At 35.1% G+C, this 2,673-nt stretch overlaps 1 protein-coding gene across 1 annotated transcript in view; it reads right to left on the reverse strand.

Moving 5' to 3' along the window:
- Positions 1-241: 241 nt before the first annotated feature.
- Positions 242-2,673, reverse strand: part of LOC127449056 (protein-glutamine gamma-glutamyltransferase 5-like) — a 27,314-nt gene continuing 24,882 nt past the window's right edge. The window contains exon 14 of the mRNA XM_051712162.1: positions 242-874. Within this exon, the coding sequence (XP_051568122.1) occupies positions 724-874 (151 nt within the window). The 3' untranslated portion in view covers positions 242-723. The remainder of the gene's footprint in view (positions 875-2,673) is intronic.

The raw sequence follows: 2,673 nt of genomic DNA on the forward strand, positions 1-2,673 counted from the left end.
TGTGTGATTACAAACTTGCAACTGCGAAAGTTGCAATTGCGAGAACTAAAATTGCTTATCACTTTGTCTTGCAATTGCAAGTTTATATCATGCAATTTCGACTATTTGTTGCAATTAAAACTATATTTCTCACAACTTTGTCTTTATTTGTTGCAATTGCAAGAAATAAAGTCATGATTGTGAGTAATAAAGTAGAATTACCTCTTATTTTCTTTCCTGTGGCAGGATTCGACTTTCATACTGGGGTACACTTCCATTTATTCATTTTGTAATGCTCATATCCTCAGTGACTTACAAATGCAACAACAAGCGATTCATCGTAAAGAGACAGTAGCATGAAAAGTGCTGCAATACAAAGTTTGCTAAATGGTGAGTTGCACTCACATGCAATGGATGCATGGATGGTTTATCATGCATCGCTGTTGGTGTCTGCTTAAGTGGTTAAGATGGGTTGTGACCCAAAAATGAATTTCAGGTCTGTTCTGATAAAAAAAAAAAAAAAAAAAAAGACTGCTAAATGCAAATAACAAAATGATACCAAATAAATGTACATAGTTATGGTAGCAAATTAAATAGGCTCATCCATTATTAAAACAGTGTAGAAAATGCTTCTCATATCTTTTGTTGTTGACTAGAGTCCAATCAGACTCTATAGTATTTTGGCACAAATTAATCACTTTAATCACATGGACAGGTTTTGTGACAAAGATGGTTTTCATATCTTTAAGCTGGTTGAACATTGATGGTCTTGAATCCATGCAGGACGGTGGGCAGGTTCGTCAATGCTAAACTAGATTGAAGCATCTTGGAGCCTGTCATCCTGGGAATAAAATGGATGGGTCTCTTCAAGGTTTCTCCAGGCTGTAGCGCAATCCTGTGGTTAAAAAAAATAGGACATTTAGGGAAAGACAAAAGGGTCAGGAGGTGTTCGCTAAAGCAAGAATAATTATTATCGCACATACTAATGCTACGTATTTAACTTCAGCAGGCAACCCTTCCAGCTACGTGTCTCTTTGTGCTACAGACATGAATGATAAATCATGCAGTTTGTTGAGGAGAGGTGTGACATCACATTTCCAAGTTATCAGACTTACGATTTTTTGCATGCTGAATGATAAAATGGGCAAAAAAACAAAAACAAAAAAAAATCCCATAGTCTTACATTGAAGGAGGGACTCGAGAGACCAAAATATAATAGAGATTTGGGGGTTAGCTCTTCTGACCAGGGCATGTAAGAAACCACCTAGCAACCACCCACAACACCCTAGCAACACCCTATCAGTCTGGAAACCACCCACATCACCCTTGCTTTGAGACAGTGAATTTTTCATCGGCAAGCACCACTCATATTTTCTTCACAAAATGTAAAATTCTAGTTCTAATCAAGGGCGTAGCTTTGGTTTGAAAGTTGGCAGGGACATACAGCAAGGATAATATTCAAAATGTTGGTATTAAGAAAATGCAAGAAAGTCAGTCTGGTAATATAGGCAAAATAACATTACTACCTTACCAAATATAACAAGTGTAAATTCTTATTTCTCTGGCCCATAATATTAAAAATTAGCCCATTTATTGGAAGTTATACCCGCATCTTAAAATCCTGCACCAATCGTTCAAATGTTAAGGTGTCTTCCTCAGGAGGGCGCTTACCGGCCGAAAATGCAGAATCCTACACCGGGCTCCATGCAAGTCTCAGGTCGTTTTTAACTTTTTTTTACAGGAAACATTTTTTACACGAAAAGTATGCTTGATTAAATCTAATAATTTCAAGGATTGGATGTAAAATACAAATGGAAATCCGCCCGCGTAATCTCCAGAAAATTATATATATAATATATATATATATATATATAAATTTTACAGACGACTGTGATTGGTGCATCCTGAACAGCGCTGAGAAAAGTAACAGGTGCCACGTGACGACACTGTTTATGCGCTTCTTCAGAAGAGGTAGAACAATAATTTACACTGTAATTATACTAAGGACATTTAGTAGTTGTTAAAAATAAAAACATTGTATAAATCTAAAGTATTTTCTGTGTGGCAAAATTGCCCAAATTTTGGTCGGGACATTTTCGATTTCTTGAAAGTTGGTAGGGACATGTCCAAATCATTCCCTACTTAAAATTACGCCTTTGGCTCTAATTAAGACTTGTTGTGGTATGTAATACAGATTTAAATGATACTAGTCTAGGTAATAAGGCAAATTTATTTGAACACTTAAAGGAATATTCCAGGTTCAGTACATGTTATGCTCAATCGACAGTATTTGTGGCAAATACTGATTACCACAAAAAATTATTTTGACTTGCCCCTCCTTTACTTATAAAATAAAAATTAAAAACTCTGGGTTACAGTGAGGCACTTACAATGGAAGTGAATGGGGCCAATTTTTGGAGGGTTTAAATACAGAAATGTGAAGCTTATAATTTTATAAAAGCACTTACAATAATTCTTCTGTTAAAACTCGTGTATTATTTGAGCTCTAAATTTGTTTAAATAGTAATTTTTACATACATTTTAGGGCTTGTTGACATTACATCATCATGGCAACAAAGCTGTAAAATTGGCTATAGCTTTACATAGAAAAGGTTAGTAAGCGATTTTATCACACTAAAATCATGTTTACACGCATATTGTTTATGTCTTTGGCTATACTTTTGAAAAAGTGAG

This window comes from Myxocyprinus asiaticus, chromosome 12 (genome assembly GCF_019703515.2).
Source record: "Myxocyprinus asiaticus isolate MX2 ecotype Aquarium Trade chromosome 12, UBuf_Myxa_2, whole genome shotgun sequence".
NCBI lineage: Eukaryota > Metazoa > Chordata > Actinopteri > Cypriniformes > Catostomidae > Myxocyprinus > Myxocyprinus asiaticus.